General features: G+C 36.6%; 2 protein-coding genes across 2 annotated transcripts; both read right to left on the reverse strand.

The window, feature by feature from the left end:
• Positions 1 to 1,219: 1,219 nt before the first annotated feature.
• On the reverse strand, positions 1,220 to 5,291 carry LOC111048467. The gene is made up of 2 exons (XM_039427037.1): positions 4,315 to 5,291; positions 1,220 to 1,274 (listed from the first exon to the last, which is right to left on the reverse strand). The coding sequence occupies exons 1-2, from the start codon at positions 5,289 to 5,291 to the stop codon at positions 1,220 to 1,222; spliced, it is 1,032 nt and encodes a 343-aa protein (XP_039282971.1).
• Positions 5,292 to 12,840: 7,549 nt separating this feature from the next.
• LOC120350872 lies at positions 12,841 to 19,056 on the reverse strand. The gene is made up of 2 exons (XM_039425947.1): positions 17,876 to 19,056; positions 12,841 to 13,838 (listed from the first exon to the last, which is right to left on the reverse strand). The coding sequence occupies exons 1-2, from the start codon at positions 18,824 to 18,826 to the stop codon at positions 13,179 to 13,181; spliced, it is 1,611 nt and encodes a 536-aa protein (XP_039281881.1). The 5' UTR covers positions 18,827 to 19,056; the 3' UTR covers positions 12,841 to 13,178.
• Positions 19,057 to 22,804: the final 3,748 nt, after the last annotated feature.

Below are 22,804 nucleotides of genomic sequence, written 5' to 3' on the forward strand. Positions count from 1 at the left end.
AAGATTTGACAATTGCCTTTGTATGTGGCCATCTACCTATTATTATTTTATTGATCTCAAAATATTTGATTCAATCTTTGTATGTGGCCATCTGCCTATTATTATTTTATTGATCTCAAAATATTTGATTCAATCTTTGTATGTGGCCACCTGCCTATTATTATTTTATTGATTTCAAAATATTTGACACAATTGTTTTTGTATGTGGCCATCTGCCTATTATTATCTTATTATTATTAAATCTTATCTTGTTGATTCATTTAGTCTTTTATTGGCATACTTACCCCAATTCAAGCTATCAGTATTTTTATGCACAGAATTCAAAGATTTGTTTGTAGGTATTTATACCAACTATCATCCACAGTCCACTGCCCTGCCCTTGGATTCTGTCAACTAGTATGGTTAAACTCAAAAATGAAAATTATCAATTGTAAAAGAAAAAAATATTTTTTTTTAGAAATCTAGGCTATTTGTTGAAATTATTGGAACTGATCTTCAATAATTAGTCATTGTGATGTTGAGGCTCCCAAATTAGCTGCAGTAAACAGGTTTGGCACAGTGGCTTAATTTGTCATCTTAATCTGTCATTCTCCTGAATCCTGTTTCAGTCACACATACTCCACACTTTCTTCTTTTGGGAGGTATTGTTGGTCATTTGATGTTTCAAGTTCATTTGGCAAAAACCTTTTCAAGCGAGTTTGCAATTGAATTGGCATTCCACTTGTATTGGGACTCCGCCGGGCTAATTGTTCCATCACAAGCTGATGAGTTAAAGTTTTTAGATATATTCCCCTTTTCTGAGGTTCAAGTTGATTGGAAATCAACTCAGAAAAGGCATAAAAAATGAACATTGGCCAGCATCTTGTGTTTATGACATAATCAGGCGCATGTGGCATGTGAAGCCATGTCAAAATAACATGAACTATGCAAAATTTGGCGACTGACTGAGGCTGGCATGTTGTGAGGTTGATAGATTTAGACTAAGAAATGGAGTGGTTGGGCGCTCGGCTGCCTGTATGGAGTGAAGAGGGGAATTATATTGTTGGTTGGCCTCTGAGGCCGGCTGTGCCTGACGGAGGGTTAACCGTTTTCACTATGCAAATTGCTTGGGAGAAATTGCATGAGAAATAGATAGCTACATTCTATTTCAACGTGAGAGAGTGTTCTCTACTTCACAACCATTTTTTCCAAGGTGAAACAAGATTATGCACGAAACGTGCTAATGGTCGAATTTGAGATGAATTAGAGCAGAGATGCATTCGTCCTTGTGAGCTCTGTGAAGTAAAATTGCAAACGTGTTAATGATCGAGTATTGAATTAGACCGGAACCGCATTCATCCTTGTAAGGTCTCTGAAGTGAAATTTTGAAATGTGTTAATCTGTGACCGAGAGGAGAATTGGTGCGTAATGATAACGTTCAAGGTTTTCTCACAGGAAGCTTGTATATGATTGTAATTAGTATATCCTTCTCTTTAAACGTTGCTACATTGTGCTGTGAGATGAGTGAAAACTGCAACAAGGAATGACACACTTTTATATGTCAATTTTCAATGAACTTCCATTGGAGATATATCCCATTAAAGCATTACGTAATTTTTTTCAGTTTGATTGATTCTATGTTGAGAATGAAAGATTTGGTGAGTATGATTTAATTTATATCAATATAGATTCAGAAGACAACTTTGAATTCACTATCATTCTTCCAAAAGAATATTCAACTGTGCTGAATACACACACAACATAAAGAGTTTTAAAAGGAAAAGATGGGATTTGAATGTTACTGCTGGACGTGTATTCTTGGAAGAATGGTAAAATCTCATCCTAGTTGTCAAGTACATCTAGAATTTATGACAGTGAGAAGTTCATTTCACTTGAATCAGGCAGAAGTTCGTTTCACTTAAATCTGTCAGTAGATTGCCTCTCTCTCTCTCACACATATTTCTCTCTGCTATAAATCATAAATAGACTGTGACTAAATGTAATTGAGCTTGACTAAATGTAATTGGGCATGACTATAGAGAGAGAGAGAGAGAGAGAGAGATAGATAGATAGATAGATAGATAGATTTTATTTTACAATTGTTACTAGGCTTGTCGCCTATGGTAACATGGTTACAAAATTACAGTTTTACAAATTCTTACAAATCTTACAAAAAAAATACAAATTCTTAAATGATAACACAGCTACATAACATAAATTATTCTATTACATTCTCATAATAATAAGAGATATGATAATACATAGATAATAATTCTATATAACTCTAAGATAATTAACAAAAAATGTAAGATGCATAATAATACATACAATAAACGAAAATAAAATGCCATTGGATATTATGATTTACAGGTATTAGTAGGTGTCAATCAAACGCTCCAATACTCCAGCAAAACAAGCAAAATAATATTGTTATTGTACAACGATTATTGCAAATTCCCAATAAAAAAGTATTCACATCATCTACAAAAAGATTGTGGCTAAAAACATATCTATGTATTCCCATTCAACAGAGCAACAAGCCTGGACCTGAACGTACCCAAGGTTGCCGCAAAAATAACATCATTGGGCAAATCGTTCCAAAGTCTTGAGGCTGTGACCGTAAATGAGTTATTATACATAACTGTGCGGTGACGAGGTATTTGAAGGAAGTATTCATGCTGTCTTGTGTTCCTGCTGTGAACACGAGCCAGGAGTGTGAATCTTTCCCTTAAATACTGAGGACCTCTCCCTTTGACAATCAGCTGATAAACAAGACTCAACATGAAGTATTGTCTCCTCTCCTTCAACTTCATCCAATTTAACCTACTGTAATATGGAGTGATGTGGTCATCTCTTCTCGCATCAAAAATAAACCGAATTGCGTAGTTGAGCGATCGTTGTAATTTCAAATTCAGCTCCTCAGTAATGTCGTTATAAACGATGCTGCAGTAATCAATGATGGGAATTACCAAGCTCTGTGCTAGTGAAACACGAAGGTGGGTTGGAAGGAAATTTTTCAACTGTTTCAATTGATGCATAGTGGCAAACACTCGCTTTGTCAGTTCACCAATCTGATTCGACCAATTCATGTTTTTATCAAGCTGTATGCCCAAGACTTTCACACAACTTTCAAAGTGCAGAGCATGATTGGCCAGCATTACTCGAGGAAGTGTATTAAAATCTATTTGGTTATACAACCGACCATAAGCGATGATGATGCTTTTGCATTTATTTGCATTGAGTCTCAAGCAGTGCGCATTAGCCCAAACAATCAAATTCTGAATATTAACATTCATCGCGGCAATAGAGTCAGCAGCACTGTCGGAAGGAAAGTGATTGTAACACACAAGGTCATCAGCATAAATATGGTATGATATGTCATGAAAAATTCGAGGGAGATTATTCATATAAATAGAGAAGAGGAGGGGACCAAGTATTGTTCCCTGAGGAACGCCTGCTACAACAGGTAACCACTCTGAAGTTTTGCCATCAGCTCCTCTCACACGTTGATACCTATTGCTTAGGTAGGATTCAAACCAGGAGAGACATGAAGAAGAGAAATTACATTGATTTGCAAGTTTATGTAGCAGAATTGAATGGCAAACGTTATCAAAAGCTTTAGTGAAATCAAATGTGACAAGGAGAGAGAACTTACGGTTGTCCATGGCATTACGAATGTCATCTGTTATTTTCAAAAGAGCTGTAGATGTACTATGCGATGAGCGATAGCCAGACTGATTTTGATCGAAGAAATTGAATGAATTCAGGTATGATGTCATCTGCTCATGTACCACCCTCTCAAGCGCCTTAGAAATAGTGCAAACTATGCTGATAGGATGGAAGTTTTCAGGGGAGCAAGGACTACTTACTTTAGGGACGGGACATATTAAAGAATGCTTCCAAAGTGAAGGAAAAACTCCCATTTGTAGGGAAAAGTTGAAAATGTGTGTAATTGCCGGAAGGATAATGGGTAATATAATTTTATAGAACGTTATTGGAATGCCATCAACACCTTTATTATTTTTCCTAATTGAAAGGATAATTGAGGAGATTTTCTCAGGAAGGATGTAAGCAAAGAAGAATTTTTCACATGGAAGTGTGTGATTGGTTTGATTTATCATGGCATAGTTCAATAAATGGTGAGAAAATGAAGAGGGTGGCGACGGAGTGGAGAAGAACCTATTTAGTTGGTCCAAGGACACATTTACAGCTGTAGTTCTTGACTTGGGAGGGACAATCTCAACCTTTCGAATGTTCTTCCAGAGATCTGAAGTAGATTGCTTACCATCAAATAGCCGATTATAATATTGGATTTTAGCTCTCCTACAAACTGACCTCAACTGGTTTCTCAAAGTCTTATACCTTACAAAGTCTACACTGCAGCCGGTCCTCGAATGGTCGCACCTAGCTTTGTCTCTCTCACGCCTCAGTAGAGATATCTCCCTATTAAACCAAGGGCATGGTCTACGCTGGACCTTGAAGTCACGTTCCGGTGCATGTTGATCGAAAATTGACAAAACCATGGAGTTGAAAGCATTCACCTTATCATCGATATCATCCAAATGCACAATATCGTGCCAAGGCTTTTCCACAGCATCAGCAAAGCAACGGTCCAGATCAATATCCCTCAGATTCCTGCCTTTACTATTTGAAGTATATCTGATGTTATGTTCGAGACTATAGATGATATAGATCAAATCATGAGCTGACATACTGAATGACATTTGACCATTCGATAGGACAAAATCTGGATCACTGACTATCGCAAGATCAAGCAACGTGTGGCAAGTCTCAGTATGGAAAGTGGGTGAACTATCGAGAATTGTCATATTCATCGACTCGAATAGGGACCTCACCTGCCTACTTTCAAATGTATCCTTCATCTGGTCTGCATTGAAATCCCCTAGAGTGATTACATGCTGATACCTATGCATAACATTAACCAGGTCGCTTTCAAGGATGAACAATCTACCTGCTTTGGGAGGTCGATATACAACCACAACCAACAAGTTCTCTGAGCCAACCGTCACTTCAACCATCAGAAATTCAGGTGAACATGAGTATAATTGGGGTGACGATGCAACTACTTTGGCCGGAAACTGCGATCGAATGTACACAGCAACACCTCCGCCACCCTTACCCGTTCGGTCGTTCCTGAATAGGGTATACCCAGGGGCCTCAAAATAGCTAGACAGAAGACTTGGCTTCAAAAACGTTTCACTTATGGCAATAAGATCAATATTAACACGTGAGAGCATCAATTCGAACTCATCAAAGTGCGCCGGTAGAGATTGGGCGTTGATATGACACATCTTTAGTGCGTTTGAATGATCACAAAAAACTGACTTCAGCTCGTTTATGAAATCAGACATATTAATAATTAAGAAATGAGAAAAGTTATATATCAGTACAAAAAAACGTATGCAATGACACTATGAATAGTTTTCTAATTGAGCAATTTGAGAAAATATTAGTTTATTTGATAATTGAGTTATTTTAGAGATATAGATGTTACGTGACTATGAAGAGTCACTGATAATTGATTAAAGGTTTTTAAATGAAAAAATAAATAAAATAAAATAAAAATGAAATTGAGACAAGAAAGTTTATATTTATATGTATGTATTCTACTACATATTCAGACTTGAACAAAGTGGAGCTCCCAATAAATATCTAATTGTACAAAGATATACAATCTGAGCTATTTCCGCAAATAAATCTGTGAGAAGCAAAATGCATTAGTTTTATGAGTACTAGACATTACTGTTGTTGTAATAATATGATAAAAAAAAAAAGGTATGACAATTCTCAACGTTGAAAAAAAAATTAAAGATTTGAAAAATAAAAATACATTACACATGTGAGATCACTTCTTGAAACCTTCAAGCACTCTTCATTCTCTTGAATCGTTGTAATACATCATGAATTCGAGATTCATATTAAACAAAATCAACGTTGAAGAGATAAGAAAAATTAAATAACGTAAAGAAAAATGGAATAAACAAATATGAACATGTTGGAATACTTCTTGAAACTTTCAAGCACCCTTAATTCATTCAAATTATGTTAGTAAAGAATTGATTCAAGATTCATATCTTCAAGATATCAGTATGATAATTTTACCATTTTCTCTCCAAATCACTTTGCCATCACGGGACCACACGTTCTTGTAGCCGACTTTGTCAGCCACTCGCCTTAAGAAGATGTGTCTTGGCTTGGTGAGGTCCTCGTGGATTGAAATTCCGGTGCTCTTGAGCTTGTGCCTGGATGAAATTACACTGCTGCGGCGCTGATAGCTGATGAATTTAATGAGCACCTGCCGAGGTCGGGGTGGTGCACCAGACTGTTCGTTTGCCCTCGCTTTGCGCCCGACGCGGTGGCACCGGTCGATGTCATCCGGCCTTATCGCCAACCCCAGCTTGGAGTTGAGGAGGTCCGCCATGGCCACCACACTCGTCGATACTTCGTCGTCCTCGGTCTCCGGCACGCCAGACACTCTCACATTGTTTCGCGGCTGATACTGAGCGAGACCATCCAAACGGCTGTCACTGGTTATTTGTAGCTGCTCCACATTTTTTTTTAGAGCTTCATTCTCCTTGGAGAGTATGTCGATCCTCTCAACAGCAGCCTGAAGCTTGCCCTCCAATGCAGCGGTGACGGTCGCGCATAGGCTGTCACGCAGACGGTCTTCTATTCTCGCCGCAAACCGATCGCAGAAGTCATCGCAAAGCAGCAGCGCTTCCAATGCCTCGGTGATTTGACTCTGGGTCGTCATGGCAACGGGGACGCTGTCTGCAGCCGACGAGCAAGACGAAGAGGAGTGAGGCCGGCTAGTATCCCCTCTCTGTTGTTGTTTGTTCTGTTGCGCACGCTGCTGCTGCTTTTGGGCAGGTGACGATGCAGCCTTATCACCAACAACGGCCTTGGATCCGAAACGAGTGTTCGGTTTAGACATTAATGTAAAACTTTAAAAATGGATTATACACGCTTCTAAAAGAGATTCAAAGCACACCTTGTCAAGATTTGAAGAAAAACTTTTTACAATAACCCACTCAAAACACCGATTGAAACGGGAGCTCAACTTCTGTACGTTAGCCTGCTAACATTTCTTATCTCTAAGAGAGAGAGAGAGAGAGAGAGAGAGCATCATTGTTATCATCATCTTCTTCTTCTCCTTCTTCTTCTCCATCTTCTTCTCCTTCTTCTTCCACCTCTCCTTCTTCTTCCACCTTTCCTTCTTCTTCTTCTTCTTCCACCTCTCCTTCTTCTAGAGAGAGAGGGAGAGGTTCTTCTCCTTCTAAGGAGCAGCGGAGGGGGCAGGAGAGGTGTGGCAGGAGCAGGGGCGGTGGGGGGTATGTAGGATGGGTGTGGTGGGAGGGGGGAGGTGGGAAAAGTCATGAAGAATCATTCTAAAACGGCAAATAGGATCTACTTATTATTGAAGCAATTATTTGAATGGTGATCACATAAAACCATAAACATGGAGAGTAGATGTCTTTAAAAAAAGTCTGGTGTGGTGCACTCACACAACTTTCCTTGCCGTTATGAAAATTGATCAACTGACGCTAGTGTACCCGCGCAACTCAAGTCTACTATTCTAAGATCTAAGCCAGATCTAAGCCAGCTGGTGACAGAACAATAACGCGGCAGACACACGAAGTCTGCTATATCTTCATAGTGGATGATTTTATAGAATCAACAGTTGCCAACAGTTTGCAATTTAATAATCTTATTTTCTCGAACATCGAGCTTATTTTCAATTTTAGGTGAAAATGTTACGAAACATTAATTGTAGAGATTTTCATGCTCAATCTTTTCCACTTGAAATTTTTTGTTTAAGCTGTATCTGGAGCCTGATAATTGAGAATCTAAAATCAAACTTTGCATAGATGGGGAGCAGCTCCTGGAATTTTTACATATATGAGACTTGTGGCAGTTGATAGAGCTTATCAATGACTTTTATAGTTATAAATTTGATCAAAATCGTTGAAGCCGTTTTCGAGAAAATTGCAAAAAAAACCTGTTTTTGACAACATTTTTGTCATTTTAGCCGCCATCTTGAATTGCATTCGATCGAAATTGTTCGTGTCTGATCCTTATAGTGTAAGGACCTTGAGTTCCAAATTTCAAGTTATTCCATTGATTGGGAGATGAGATATCGTGTACACAGACGCACATACACTCATACACACACACATACAGACCAATACCCAAAAACCACTTTTTTGGACTCAGGGGACCTCGAAACGTATAGAAATTTACAAATTGGTGTACCTTAATTTTTTTCGGGAAGCAATACTTTCCCTACCCATGGTAATAGGGCAAGGAAAGTAAAAATCTGGTGTGGCGCACTCACAACTTTCCATGCCGTTATGAAAACTGATCACTTGACTCTAGTGTTCACGAACACCTCAAGAGTCTACTATTCGAAGATCTGCCAGCTGGTGACAGGGCAATAACGCTGGGACACACGAAGTCAGCTATCTCTTCATAGTGAATAATTTAATAGAATCAACAGTAGCCAACAGTTTGCAATTGAATAGTTACATTTTCTCGAATTTCGAGCTTATTTTCAATTTTAGGTGAAAATGTTACTGTTCATTAATTGTAGAGATTTTTATGCTTAATCTTTTCCACTTGAATTTTTTTGTTTATATTGTATCTGAAGCCTGATAATTGGGAATCCAAAATCACACTTTGCATTGATGGGGCGGAGCACCTGAGATTCTTACAGATATGAGACTTGTGGCAGTTGATAGAGCTTATCAATAAATATTCTACGTATCAATTTGATCGAAATCGTTGAAGACATTTTCGAGCAATTCACGAAATACCCTATTTTTGACAATATTTTCGCTATTTCAGCCGCCATCTTGAATGGCATTTGATCGAAATTGTTCGTGTCGGATCCTTATAGGAGAAGGACCTTAAGTTCCAAATTTCAAGTCATTCCGTCATTCGGGAGATGAGATATCGTGTACACAGACACACATACACATACAAACACACACATACGGACCAATACCCAAAAAAAACTTTTTTTTTGGACTCAGGGGACATTGAAACGTATAGAAATTTAGAAATTGGGGCACCTCAATTCTTTCGGAAAGCAATACTTCCCCTACCTATGGTAATAGGGCAAAGAAAGTAAAAATTAGGTCATGAAGTGGGTTAGGCATGGAGTAGGTTATATATAAATTCATTCAATAAATAATATGATGTATAATAAATTTCAATTCAATAATTATTATAAGCTAAGTAAGTCAGTTGAATCCGGATTTGTATGCTAAGTGTGAATTTGTAGAAATAGAATTTGGTAAATGTAATTGTAATATACTGACAATGAGTATAGGTATACAATGAGTATAAGAAACCTGCTTAATTGATAAGTATCTCATTCATTTGATTCATCCAATCTAATTGTGATGATGGACTGTATGAAATTGTATTTGTTCTCCATTTCAAGTATTCATTATTAATGTATCTTCCATGTTAGATTTATAAGATTGATTACTGTATTGATCAAATTCAATGAGTATGTATTGTCAGTAACCAAACTTCAGAGTTTAAAGGAATATCGGTAAAATGTATGATACATTAGGGTGAATTTGAATTGATATTTGAATTCAGTCTGTGAGCTGAATATTAGGTTGAAGAATTTGAGTGTTGGCGGAGCTAGATTGCGAAGGGTGATGAGGGGTGGAAAATCGTGGTGCTGGTATATGAGTAGGCAGACCATGTATTGCTAAGGTAGTCGCTCTAGTCTCTTGGATTTTGGTCTGTGTTCAGTGTAGGAGTGATTCTTTGGTTTCAGACTTCAATGATCCTATAGGGAATTGACTGAACCAGGTCAAGATTGTATTTATAATTTTTAATTTTCCCAATCTCAAATCCAAACCACCCCACCCGAATAGGTGTATTAAATTTTATAGCATCATAGTGAAGAGCAAATTTTATTATTACTTCTTTTCAAATACATATCTGTAAATACAGTTTTAATAAACTTTTGGAAGCTTACAATTGAAATTTTCTTTAAGCACAAATAATAGTTTATTAAAGCAAGGCTCCCCTAATCATATTCATCCATTAAAATTTATTAATTCCTCTATTTTTGACTGTAATCTTATTTTCAACTGGAGGTGCTCAATATTTTGATTTCATATTTCACTCTTCAAGTAACCTGTTTAAATAGGAACTGTTTGTTAAATATTATTGTATAAAACTAAACGAACTGTAGTATTTTCAAAAACTCAATCATCTTGAAAATTCATCTCAGTTCATTCCTATGGTTTAATCAATTTTATGAATTCATTTCAATTCAAAGTTTATTGATAAATTCATAATTCAACCCTCATTTTGCCTTTCACTTTATACATTCCCTTACACACGATCTTGATCTATCTCTCTCTATCTTCTTCTTCTAAAATATTAGTTCAGTGAGTGAAATTCAAGTATCAACACAGTGAGTGAAGTTATAGTATAGTTATAATTTTATCAATCAAAAGTGATTGATTGTCGCCGGGCATAATATTCTGTATAGTGTGAAGGAGTTCGGAACCCACTCTAAAAAAAAACACAGTGTGGAGGAGTTCAAATCATAATCAATGGAAAAATGATTTAGGAGAGCGATTTTGAATTATTTATGGCAGAATCAATTGAAATCCACTTTTGTATGAGATTTCAATAATATAGTAATATCAAAAATGTTTATGAAAAAATTCAGAAAGATCCACTCCACCTCAAGTGCAAACTGCATTGGAAAGCATAAATGGTATAATTCAAGAAATCACTCATTTTGGAAATGCTTATCTATTATATTCATAAAAAATTGTTTATGAGAAAAATTTACATATTTCAAACTGCCTACAATGTGAATTGTACGCTAACTGTAAGGTATCTTATTGTGAGTGGATTATGCATTCATTATAGTTGCTCCAGACGACTTGAACTCAAATTTTTGATATGTTAAAATCTCTGATCATTCGACTGATCCAGGATCAGAGTTGATTCTCGTTGATGCTACCCTAAATCACTGTTCGAACAATCCAAGGTTATATATCATGGTACTAGAATGTTCGACTCGGTTATTCAAGTGAATTGCAACAATATATTCCAGCCTCGTGATGTTTTTCACTATTTTGATATTCTATTTCCTGTATTTGGGTCAACTTGGGCTCTCGAATTGATCTCAATTGGTTACTGTAAGACAAATAAGAGAATTAACTGCAGTTCTACTCTAGCTTTCTGCTTCTACTTCCTATATCTCCACCTCATTCTCCTCATTTCTTCCTCCTCATTCTCATCTTATTTCTAATCTCACTAAACACCTCATTCTATATTCCAGAACTCGTTTAGTACATGCAAATACATCTATGAGGATTGTCCTCTTTTTTCCTTCTTCTTCTTCTTCTTCTCCTTCTTTTGATTTCTTCCTTACTATTTGCCTTTCTATTCATCTTCTCTACTCTCTCTATCTTTGGTACACCATATCCACTCAGTCCTAGAGCGAAAACCTCTTCAACAAGGTTAGCATCTGAAAATGAATGCATAATGCTAGCCTAGATTCGCGGCCCAACAAAATGCAATCAAGCTGCACATTTTCCAATTTACAATTCTAATATTGGTTAAATTTCCTTTGTTGTGCATGAGAATTAAGAGGAAATATCCTAGTTCTCCATGTAAATAATCTGATCATACGAGAAATTCATATGAGTAGTCATTCAAGGTTTGGTTTAAATAGAATTTATGTTTTTGACTTGGAAGATTGGATAACATAAGAAGTGAGTTACACACTTCTTATAGGAATTATTCATATTGTAATGGGGTATTTAAAATTGGTATATATTGGGGTTATATTATGTATGGTATTGTGATGGTATTATAAGGTTGTGAGAACAACCCTAGACATTATGGTAACAATTTATAATAGGGGAATCGCTTGGCTTGCGAGAGGTTAAATTGATCTAACTCTATAACTCATGAGAAAGGAACTATATTTTAAAATAATAAACAAAACAGTTATATTTTGGAGAACTAAGTAATCGATTTAATCAAATTGTAACTCAAAATGAAACTGGAAACTTAAATAAAATAATATTGAGAAAACTTTTTAAACAAACAATAGAATATTACAGGATTTGCCTTCAATAAAAAAATGAATAATATATAATAATAAAATTGATAATATTAGCTCACTGAACTCACTGAACCAGGAAAATGGTGTCTCGGAAAAGAAGGGTAGAGCCGGGCCCGATTATCTGCTGTAGATAGCTCCAGGTCCCGTCCTCGTAACCGACTGACTAGAGCCTCTCATTTTTTCCATAATTTTACTTGTCATGAATTTTCACCGTCGTCAACAATTTATCTATTCATTGTGAAAATTCATGACAAATAATAAAAATTATGTAGTTCTATTACATCCCGGGGTCCCCCTAAACTTCGACCCGAAGTTATCGAAAAAACGGCATCTCTCTAAGTTAATTTTTACACATTTCAATAATATTTCAAAAATTAAAGTCAAAATTACCACAAGCTAAAATTATTATTATTATTCACAATATTATTCTAATTGGATATTTATATGTAACATAACTTTCAATGAATACCTTAAATCTATGTGAGTGCCAATTCATAAGCTAAATGCAAGTGATATAAATTACATTATAGTGAACTAATTCATAAAAAATCAAACTTAGCCTAACACATCAATCAACTTCAAATCAACAATTCAATACATTCATATCTGAATAAGAATTGAATGGAAAAAATTTCAATTATATTGATGAATAAAATTAAACCTACAAAATCTACGAAAGTAATAAAATTGAATCATAATGCAAAAATTAAACATCAAGTCCGAATAGTATTCGAGTAAGCAAAATAATATTGTGGACCTTGAAAATAAGAATAATAATAATAATTGAAATAGTTTATCTTCTAATCTGGGAAAATATTTGAATCGATAGCATAAAAGAGTAAATGGATACAATAATAGTGAATAAGTAATTATTATTTGCATAGTTTCCTATATCCTAACCCATTATTTTAATGATTTCATTACATACTACTTTACTAAAACACAATATATTCTTAAAGCTCCTGTGGGTAGTCCACAATTGGAGTACGTTTCGGGACTCTCAGTTGATTTGCTTTCTTCTTAATATAATTTTGAAGACATAAATACAAGAATATAACAGTTATCAGTGTTTGCCAGACAATAATATATAAATGATCAGTTTATTGTTCACCCCTAACAAATCAAAGTTATTTGGCATTTCAACATGATGGAAAATGTCTTCTGAGAATGAGTTGTGCTCTTCAAATTTTGAAAAATTCAAGTGCCAATTTTCATTTAAGATTTCCGAAAGGTTTAAGTACTGAGGCAGAGTCTCATGTTTAAAAATTGGGATGCTCAATTTAGATAAATTTGTCCACATGTGAGGAATTAAGTTATTAATAGCTGGAGAAGGATGGGAACGGGAGTCGCAAGGATAAAGAGTGCTTATCAGTACGTCGCCGTTGTCGTCTTGAAGTTCGCAGTTGCAAGGGATGTGGAGTGATAGGGTTCCTGGACTGTTGCTTGGGACCTCAGTTGTTGAGTTTTTACAGCGAATTGTCGTCTTTTTGCCGGTGTTGTGGAATAGGAAGGTGTCTTCTCGTAGGCGAGTGATTAGGGTTTGATTGTCAGTTGCTTTACAATCAAATTTGCAGACTTCTCGTAGCTCCGATACGTCTGCTTCTGATGTTAGAAGGTGGAGACAAGTGGCTTGGGTGGCGGAGTTCGACATCTTTTTCCTCGGAATCAAGCAGAGGCCTTTCTGCTTGAACTGGCAATCGTCTTCTTCGTCATCTGACAGGATTTGCAGTTTATTTTCTTCTCTAAGTATCAGGTGATGTTGGGAGGTCAAACGGCAGGTATGACCATTCCAATGAAGCGGGATAGATTGCAGGTGGAATAATGAAATAGTTGAATTTTTCTTCTTTATTGGTATTTTGAGGGTAACCAATAGTTCGTTGTCGGATTTTCTGCAGGATGTTGGTTTCAAGTTTCGAATTTTATCGTTGTCTTTTGTTGATATGGTGAAGTTTCTCTTGTTTATTTTCTTTTCGAGTTCTTGAAGTCGATTGTTTAGGTCTTCTTTTGAAATGACGTGATGAGAAAGTTGTTGATTGTAGCATCTCATGTCGATTTCATTGTAGTTGTTAGATAGAGTCATCATATACATGAAAATAGTAGTCCTCAGTTGTGTTTTCAGTACATCGGTTGTAGTATTCTCTTTCTGAAACTTATTCTGTTGGGTGAATGATTCTTGCCAAAGAATAAGGTCATGCTTCATGTTGTTCAATACTTTCTTCACGTTCTCTGCCATGCCGTTCATCTTACGGACCGATGTAGTCCATCATGATACTTGAGAAAGGCTTACTATCACACTTGATGGGTGATAAGAAACCTTGAGGCTTCGAAGTAGGGGTTTTTCTCTTTTGGCAATTTTTACATGATCTTACATAATTCGCAATGTTTTCATACATATTTTCCCAATAATATTTCGATGATATTTTCTCATGGGTTTTATAAATGCCGGTATGTCCACCTGTTAAGGAATCATCATGGAATGTTCCAAGGATTTTATTGATAAGAGATCGGGGTACGAGAAGTTTCAATTGATTGGTATGCCCATCAAATTTCTTCAGATAGACAATGTCTTTTTCGATCGTGTATTTTCTCGCCTTTCTAATCGTAGCTGTATCACTATGATTAGGGTTTCGTATTGCATCATATATTTTTCTTATACTCTCATCATTTTTCTGTAAAGTTTTATGTCTATTTCTTCTATTTCGAATATATTGTAGTTTTCGTCCTTTGTGAGATCAGTTATATCCTTCTCTAGTGGATATCTACTCAGGGCATCAGGTACGTGCATTTGGGCTCCTGGTTTATATTTCAAATCGAACGTGAACTCCGTTAATTTCATAAGTAACTTACTGACTCGAATACTGGGGTTTTTCCAAGTTTTATAGTATTGTAAACTAGCATGATCTGTGTAGATTGTGAACAATCGGCCAATTAAGTATTGTCTGAAATAATTTACACAATACACTATTGATAGAAGTTCAATCTCTCCTACTGCCCAATTTTCTTCATGTTTTGTCAGTTTTCTGGAAACAAAAGCTACTGGATGTAATTTTCCATTGTCATCTGGCTGCGAGATAATGCCCCCTATTCCAACTCGAGAAGCATCTGTGTGTACCACTACCTCCTTATCATTATTAAAATGATGAAGTACGGGTTGTGATAAAAGTTTGCTTTTTATTTCCGAGAATGCGTTCTGCTGATCTTCTTCCCAAGTGATTGGTTTATTCTCGTTATTTTTAGATATCAGATTTGTTAAGGGTCTTGCAATTATAGCGTAGTTTTGAATGAATTTTCGGTAAAATCCACTAAGACCAAGAAATGCTCTGACATCTTTGACAGTTTTGGGTATAGGGTATTTTTCGATAGCTTCCAAGGTTTCGGAAGCGGGTTGTATCCCTTCCTTTGAGACAGTGTGTCCAAGTACTTTAATTTTTCGGTAGAAGAAGTGACATTTAGATGTATTCAATTTTAGTCCTACGTCTTGCAATCTTTTCAAGGTTTTCTCGAGCTGTTGATATTGCTTATCAAATGATTCTCCATAGCTAATGATATCGTCCAAGTAAATCAAAACTCCTCTATACAAATAATCATTGAATACTTGGTTGATTGCTCGTTGGAAAGCATTTGGAGATGTTCTAAGACCAAAAGGTAGTCTTTTGAACGTGTACAGCCCTTTATGAGTTGCAAATGCTACATATTTTCGACAATCTTCGTGTAATGGCTGTTGGAAAAATGCTTGTCTGATATCTAGGGTGGAAAAGTAATCCGAATTGTCAAGAGAATCAAAAATTGTTTGAAGAAGGGGAAGGGGATATCTATCCGGTAATATTTTCTCGTTCAACATTTTATAGTCTACAACCAATCTGAATCCACCGTCTTTTTTAGTAACTAAAAATGCGGGAGAAGCATAATGACTCTGGGTTTCACAAACTATTCCTGCTTTTATCAATAACTCTACTTGTCTGTCTATTTCTGTTCTTTGAGCGATAGGTAATCTGTACGGTGACTTAGCAATGGGTGTGTAATCTGTAAGTTTGAACTTGTATTCGGGTAATTTCGCTTCCTCGAAATCAATTTCGTTTGTTGAAAATAGGTGTTTGTATTTATTGATGAGTCTTTTCGCTTTGGAATTTTGCTCTGGTGTAAGATCTTTATTAATATCTATTTCACAACCCCCTCCATCGAATAGAACAGAGTCTACTAATGAAACAGATTCGTCGTAATTACAAACTTCTCCTTCAATTTCACCAATAATAGTTTCATGCAACAATCTTATATCTTGCCTTCCTAGATTCAAAATTCTAATTTCACTCATGTTTGTTTCAAAATCATCCTCATTCCAAAGCACATGCAATTTTTTATTATGTAATAACGATTCATTTGGAGTAAAATGGGATACTTTGAGCAATTTTTGTGTTAGATTGACTTTGACATTCACGTCTTTTTGAGCGGGGATTATTGTTTCAAGAGCACATTTGACGAAATTTACGGGATTGGGTATGCAGACTTCTTTTGTAATATTTGTTTCAGAATCGTTGTGTAATCTATTTAATGTACAAATCCACTCTTTATCCATGTCTAATTCGACTATTTTACCATTATCGGTCATTGAAATGATGTTATTCTCATAATCTAATTTCATTTTATATTTTGAGAAGAAGGAATTTCCAACAATAATATCAGCCTGTAAGTCTTCAGAAATTACTAAATTTACTTCGAATTTCCTGTCATGTATTTGAATTTCACTCGAGATCATTCCTGTGATCGGCATTAATGAACCATTAGCTACCGATAAAGCAATACTACTATTTTTCAAATGTTTTAGATCATCGCTACTTAAAAGATTTTTTTGAACTATGTTTACGTTCGTACCGGTGTCAATGGTAATTGATACATCTTTTCCTTTGAATTTTCCATTAATAGTAAGTACTGGGACTTGAATTCTTCTCTCTTTAGTCAATGATCCATTCATTCCAAGTTCGTGCTGAGCATGCATTTCGGAAGACAATAGCTGTTTGAAGTTGGTTTCACTTTCTATTTCGTTAGAGCAATTAATTTCACTTTCATTTGAGTATAACTGATTATTATTGGCATTGAGAAAAAACTGCCTGACAAATTCTATCGCTTTGGATTGTTCATCTTTCATTGATACAGAAGATATTATATTACATGTGATTTCTTCTTTATCAATTGAATTTGGAGAATAATTATCAAATGGAAATTCAGCGCTTTGTTTTTCAAATCCGGATCCCAAGTTCATATCCGATTCGTCTAGGCTCGGGATCCTGTATTCGAGTTTTTTGATAAGAAAAAACAATCGTCTTTCCAGTGATTATTCCTCTTACAGTATGTACAGAATCTAGTCCTATTAGGGTTGATTGGTGTCCTGTAATTGACTGATGTTGATTGTGTGTAATTATTGTTTGTATAAGGTTGTCTTTGGAAATTGTTCTGATTTGTTTCGTGTGGGAAGACGTTTCCGCTCCTATTTCCAAACTGTCTATTAGGATTAGGATTATGTGATTGTGTGTTTCTGTCGCGATCATTGTAATTATTATTTTTTGAATAAGGTTGTCTTTGGAAGTTGTTCTGATTTGTTTCGTGTGGCGAAAAGTTTCCGCTCCTATTTCCAAACTGTCTATTAGGATTGGGATTTTGTGATTGACCTACATTTCTACTCAAATTTTTCACCACAATACTCAGATCGTTCAATTTCTTCTCTAAAGTATCTACTACATTTATTTTTTGGACAGGCTGTTCGATTGAAGCATTATGCATTCCTAACTTTTTGTCTAGAAGGAAGCGAGATCTTTCATATTTGGCGAGATTTTTCTCTAAATCTTCAACTGATGCATTGTCCATGAAAGCAACATGTTGCAATGCTCCTACGTCTAAGCCTCTCAAAACATATCCTACTATTCTTTTCTCTGACATTTGAGGCTCAAGAATGTGACAAAGTTTTATTATATCTGCTGTGTATTCTGTGTATGTTTCTGTTGGTAATTTGTTTCTGTTTTCGAGTTTTTGTCTGGTTGTCTCTTCATGAACAGGGTCTACAAGTTTACTTTTTAAGTGGCCTACTGCATCAAGAAATGTCGCGTTTTCATTTTTATCCGAAAATATGTCGAAAATTGCCAATGCTGTTTTCTTGAGGTAGAGGGGTAAATACAAGATTTTATCATCCTCATCCCACTTATTTATTTTTGCTGCCCTATTGAAGGTTTTCAACCACTCGTTGAAGTCTTCACTCTTTGTACCCCCATAGCTTTCGGGTTTCGCAAAGGGTCTTTTATCATTCCCTGCCATATTATTTTCTGGAATTAGGATATTTGCTAAGTTATCGGGAGCTACTGTGTCGTAGATGTGTTCTTGATTTCTGCCTAGCTTGCCTACTATTCGCTCGTAATCGGCTAACATAGGGAAGATAATACGATCGCGTTGAGACAGGGACCCTAACTTAAGTAATCGACTTAGAGCATCTCTAGCTCCTGAATCGTGGTCCACATAAATACAAACTTTTTTTGCCAAGTCAACAGCGAATCTCAAGTATTCAATATTAACAGATTGAGGGATGTGAATACCTAACTGTTTGCCTAGCTCTAATAATTCTGATTTATCCAGAGATTTTACTTTCAAATCAATAGGTAAACGTAATAATGAAACCTCGAATTCACTAGGTGATTGTTCAGAGTCACTAGAACTAGAGCTACTCATCTCAATATAACAATAATAACAATTATCATATTTACCCTGTACGTTGAGAGAATAGAGGACATAATTATACGAGATCAAACACAGAATATAATAATTATGATAATGACCTGAAATGAAAATGTCAATAGATAATTTGAAGGCTAATCTTGTCAATTAATAAACTCTTTCTCATGAGAACGACGCCCAACACCATGTAATGGGGTATTTAAATTTCGAGTATATGTTGGGGTTATATTATGTATGGTATTGTGATGGTATTATAAGGTTGTGAGAACAACCCTAGACATTATGGTAACAATTTATAATAGGGGAATCGCTTGGCTTGCGAGAGGTTAAATTGATCTAACTCTATAACTCATGAGAAAGGAACTATATTTTAAAATAATAAACAAAACAGTTATATTTTGGAGAACTAAGTAATCGATTTAATCAAATTGTAACTCAAAATGAAACTGGAAACTTAAATAAAATAATATTGAGAAAAACTTTTTAAACAAACAATAGAATAATTACAGGATTTGCCTTCAATAAAAAAATGAATAATATATAATAATAAAATTGATAATATTAGCTCACTGAACTCACTGAACCAGGAAAATGGTGTCTCGGAAAAGAAGGGTAGAGCCGGGCCCGATTATCTGCTGTAGATAGCTCCAGGTCCCGTCCTCGTAACCGACTGACTAGAGCCTCTCATTTTTTCCATAATTTTACTTGTCATGAATTTTCACCGTCGTCAACAATTTATCTATTCATTGTGAAAATTCATGACAAATAATAAAAATTATGTAGTTCTATTACAATATTATACAGAATACCTTTATAGAATATGGACAACTACTGGATTACTCCAAATGACTATACTATATTTTTATATGAAGTGATATAATATCAGTGATACTCTTGCTCCTGTGATATAGAAACCCAACATCATTGGAATAATAAAAGGAACCATTTGGATGACCCTCGACTATTACTTAGTCAATCTGTTCTTAATAATAGTGTAATGCAATACCAAATTGTCCTTCTACTTGAAATCCATGATCCTCCAGTAACAGACTATCCTTCTCGAAACAGAAACAAAAATATTATCTTGTGAACAAATGAGGATATTGAAGTTCTGGAAGTGAGGTTTCACCCGCATTCTGTGATTCAATATACATCTCATGTGGATTTTTTTGAGATAGTAATAATACGTACTCGTATTATTCAGTGATAGTCAGTGGATTTCAACAATTGAGGAGAAAAATTTCTTAAAACTTCAACCAGAGCATTTTTTCTTGTGCTACGTTTTGCTCTTCTCTCTCGTCTTTTTCTTCTTGTGTTTCTCCTTACTCTCCCACTTCCCCCTTCCTTCTTCATTGTCCAACTTCCACATTTTAACAAGCATAGTAGACCCGGGCAAGTGCAACAACAAAAATTGGCGGCAAACTTTGCATGTTGCCAATACTTACTGGACTTGAAAATAAAGTGTTTCGGCAGCGCCGACCAACCGACAAAAGCCCTAACTGCAAAATATTGCCCCACGAACAAAGAGAAAAAAAGCTTGTTTTATCGAAATAGAAGCAATCCTGAAAGAAAGCAGAGTGGATACAAGAGTGCGAGTGAGTGAGAAGTGGCCAGCCTGTTTATGGCGTCAATACTTCCCATTCAACCTATGCTGACAGATTGAAGTGAATCTAACACTGTGCTTCTTCAAAGTTTGCGTTACTTTTGCACGACTATAACAATATGGAATGGGAAATGCGGCGGAAAAATGTTGACTGGGCGCTGGAAAGTTGGAAGTTTGTGCGGACAAGAGCTTGTTCATAAGTTTTACAAGAAGTACGAGCCGATAGAACATTGCCAATTACTTAACAAGGTGGTTGCGCTGATGCTAGTTGAATCAAATCACTTTTCACAAGCGCACATACTCTTCTTAACGAGAAACGATGGAAGTATGAAGTAAAAAAAATGAAGAAGAGAAAACGAAGAAGAAGAAGAAGAAGAAGAAAAAGAGAAAGAAGAAGGAGTGGGAGGAGGAGAAGAAATTAATAAGAGATCTTCCAACGAATGAACCATACTTATTCCCAATAATACAGGAGATGCAACAATTCAATAGTAGATAGATACTAGATGAATACTTATTCACAGTATAGTCGAATTTTCGTTAGCTCATTATCCTTATCGCTTATAATGTTGGTAGATATCGCGCAGTATCGAGTTCGTGTCGGAAAGTTTGGAGCTGTATTCATGAAGCATTCTAAAGAATTAAAATCGAATATAATAAATTGTAAAAGTTTTTTTGTGTACACAGCGTGTGTTATACTATTGCTTCTAGCAATCGCCGGAGTCGGGTTGAATCCCGGGCCAGAACGGACAATGGACGATGTTCTCGATAAGTTGGAAAGTATTAAGAAACTTATTCTTCTCATTCCAGAAATGAAAAGTGCTATTTCAAACTTAAATGAGAACTTTTGCAATTTGAATAACGAAGTTAGTGATCTCAAGCAAAATTGTGAACGGCTGAATAAGGAGAACAATCGTCTTGTGAATCTGGTGGACAGACTAGAAGGTTCCTCAAGGCGCTCAAACCTGGTTTTCTACAACATCCCGGAAGAAAAACGTGAGAGGAGTGAAATGTGTGAGTTAATCTTTAAAGAACTTTCAGCAACAAAATTAAACATCCACTAAGGAGAGTACGATATTGATCGAGCACATAGGATCGGACGTCAAACTAGAAAAGGCAGACCAATTATTGTGAAATTCCTCAAATTCAAGAATAAAATGGAAATACTACAAGCAAGGCGTATGTTCAAAAACTCTGATATCGGAGTTGAAGAAGATTATACTCATGGAATTCGAAACATTTGCAAGGCATTAAAACAGTACATGCAGATGGCCAGAGGAGATGAACAACATGTCATAATGAATTATGACAAACTAGTCGTCAATAGTCGTCCATACTCACTTAAAGAATTACAGAGGAAGTTTGAGAATGAAAGCACTGTTCGAGAATCAATAAATCGAGAGGCTTCAGCAGGCTCTAATCTGGATGGAGTGCCGGTTAGGGTGACAGCAGAATCTGATCAGTGCTTGGGAAACGCATGAGAGGCACAAAATACTCAGAGAAAAGACAACAATGAGGACTCTCAGTTACTGGACGAGACACACGATTCTCGCTTCACAAACTCGGAATCGCCACCACCCATAGCTGCACCTGTCTGTCAACAGAGACAAGGGGGTCGTTTACCAGGATCAGCAGCAAGCAGCATGCAGGAGCGCATGATTTGAGAAGAGGAGGTGTAGGAAGAGGTGCCACAAAGTAAAATTGTGACGGGAAGATGTTACAGAATAAATATTGATATTATTAAAAGACGCTTGTCTATCAGCAAGCTAGATGACCGCGGAGATAAGGAGGGTACCGATGTCATACCATCTTCCACGCATCAAGAGTATTCTTAGCGCCTCTGGCGGCGTCGCATCATCATTCCCTCTACTTTGGGAGAGTATTTAAATGCCGGACGAGCTCCAGACCATAGCATTCCGCTCCCAACCTTCCTGCTCCTTGTACAGCGGCCCGTTGACTGCCGTACGTCCCTGTCCTCCTCTCCTGGAACAGCGGCCCGTTGGCTGCCGTCCCTCTCCACCTATCCTTCCTGGGCACAGTGGCCCGTTGGCTGACGTCCCTTTCCACTCATCCTCCCAGGGCACAGCAGCCCGTTGGCTGCCGTCCCTTTCCTCTCATCCTCCCAGGGCACAGCGGCCCGTTGGCTGCCGTCCCTTTCCATCCATCCTCCCAGGGCACAGCGGCCCGTTGGCTGTGCCGTCCCTTACCATCTCTCCTCTCCAGGCACAGCGGCCCATTGACTGCCGTCCCTCCCATCTATCTTCCTTCTTCCTACTATACTGGAGTGGAACCGAGGCCGTAGGGCCAATACAAAATTACCTTGAAGTGGTGTCAACAAAGAAGAGAGTGACCTTCACGCCATCAGAAGCAGT

This window comes from Nilaparvata lugens, chromosome 4 (assembly GCF_014356525.2).
Source record: "Nilaparvata lugens isolate BPH chromosome 4, ASM1435652v1, whole genome shotgun sequence".
Lineage (NCBI taxonomy): Eukaryota > Metazoa > Arthropoda > Insecta > Hemiptera > Delphacidae > Nilaparvata > Nilaparvata lugens.